At 31.5% G+C, this 1,717-nt stretch overlaps 1 protein-coding gene across 1 annotated transcript; it reads left to right on the top strand.

The window, feature by feature from the left end:
• The first annotated feature begins 258 nt into the window (after window positions 1-258).
• On the top strand, window positions 259-1,013 carry LOC149224458 (uncharacterized). The gene is made up of 2 exons (XM_089388186.1): window positions 259-582; window positions 744-1,013. The coding sequence occupies exons 1-2, from the start codon at window positions 259-261 to the stop codon at window positions 1,011-1,013; spliced, it is 594 nt and encodes a 197-aa protein (XP_089244312.1).
• The last annotated feature ends 704 nt before the right edge of the window (window positions 1,014-1,717 follow it).

The following is a 1,717-nucleotide window of genomic DNA, read 5'->3' as shown; positions in this document are numbered from 1 at the left end:
ATAATTTGATTAAATTGCATGTCCTTGCCAAAATATTTTACGGGAAGCCCAATGTCTGTAGTACATATCGCTTTGTAATTGGAATTTTTACTTCAATTTTATCCATGAAATCTTGGAAATATTTCAGTTTTATTTAAAAGTGGATAGTTATGGTAACCACAAAAAAATAGATATGAATATTGATTTTTATTTTAAAGTGTTTTTATGATGTTTTTAACAACAATATTGTTTACATATTCATTATAAGGAAGTAATAAAATGGAGGACAATAGACATGAATGGGAGGTAACTATCAAAGGCACCAAGCAATTGTTCATTTGTCTTGTTGGTGATTGTGCGGGGAACTTGAGTCGATCTAAGCTATCTAGCCTTAATCATCATCGGGCTACCAACCACAATCTCCCACCAATTCCTCCACGTCAAAGAGGTCGAGTAAGAGATGCAAATGCTACATGGGCGGTTAAATCTACAAGTGTAGTAAAAAGGCAAAATGCCAAAATACAATATGATTTAGATGCAAGGCTATGTCGTGCACGACAACAAGCATATAAAAGATTTGTTAATGAAGAAATTCTTTCAGCTGTAAGTATTTATTAGTATTTATTTGTATATGCTTTTTTATTAATATTGTCAATGATGAAATTCTTTCAGCTGTAAGTATTTATTAGTATTTATCTGTATATGTTTTTTATTAGTATTAATTTATTGTTGTGGACTAAATTCATTGAAACTTGTTTTCACAGTCAGTTGTTACATTTGATCAGCTTAATGATACTTCAAAGCAAAGGATTTGTGAAAAAATTCAACGTTGGGATCAAAGTCTACCTCGTAGACGTATGGAGACAATGAAGCGCATAGACATTGCTTTAAAAGAGAAAGCAAGGACTGGGGTTCCTGATGATGTGGGGGAAGAAAGATTAGATGGGCACAACTATATATTAAACTTTGATGAAACTAATCAAGACAATGAGAACACAGTTGAGTCCATTTTTTTGCGTATATTAATTTTTTAGACATTTTAACATTAAATAATATTTATATTGATTATACTCATTGTTATTGATATGCGTAGCCTAATCAACAAAATTCCCCAAGTTCAAGCCACCAACTATTACGCCGCTCACCTAGATTTCAAGGTTTTCAAGGGGTTATTGGGCCAGTAAGTTTTTAATCCATATAACCTATTCCACTAAAAACATTAATATATAAATTGTTATGTTTTACCATAATGATGGGATGAGAAATGGATGTTTTGTATTATATATCGTTATCCTTGATTTGTTTTGATTATGTGTGTGTGTGTTATTTCTTATTTATGGTGCAGGTGTTCCCTTTGGAACCATCACAATCAATGAAAACCCCTTGTCGAAGTCTTAAGAAGAATGGAAATGAAATGGTTCAAATGCTAGAACCATCTTCACGTCCAATGTCACAATGCAAGGTAAGCTATTTATACTCTTGTAAATTTAGCATATTTTTACATTTAATTTTATTTGATTCATACTTATATCTATGTATAATCTAATGTTCAGAGTAATGAATATACATTTCCCAAAACACCTTTGCACATGTATGATGGTGGACACGATACTCACCAAAAATCACATTCTCCTCAACCATTGCGGCATTCACCTAGACTTCAAGATAAATTAAGAGAGGTAAGTTATATACTACATATCTTAGCTCATAATAACATTGACATATATTTTTATGACTA

The sequence above is a fragment of the Pinus tabuliformis genome, chromosome Q, assembly GCF_031772625.1.
Source record: "Pinus tabuliformis cultivar Carrire ecotype Pingquan chromosome Q, CPIR1, whole genome shotgun sequence".
In the NCBI taxonomy this organism is placed as follows: Eukaryota; Viridiplantae; Streptophyta; class Pinopsida; order Pinales; family Pinaceae; genus Pinus; species Pinus tabuliformis.
The sequence above is the reverse complement of the archived record's forward strand: the minus strand, read 5'-3'. Positions and strand labels throughout refer to the sequence as shown.

Excerpts from the sequence above, each read along its gene's own strand:
- LOC149224458 (XM_089388186.1), top strand. The coding sequence starts at position 259 with ATGGAGGACAATAGACATGAATGGGAGGTAACTATCAAAGGCACCAAG. Across the intron at positions 583-743 it reads ATGAAGAAATTCTTTCAGCT|TCAGTTGTTACATTTGATCA; the intron begins GTAAGTATTTAT and ends TTGTTTTCACAG.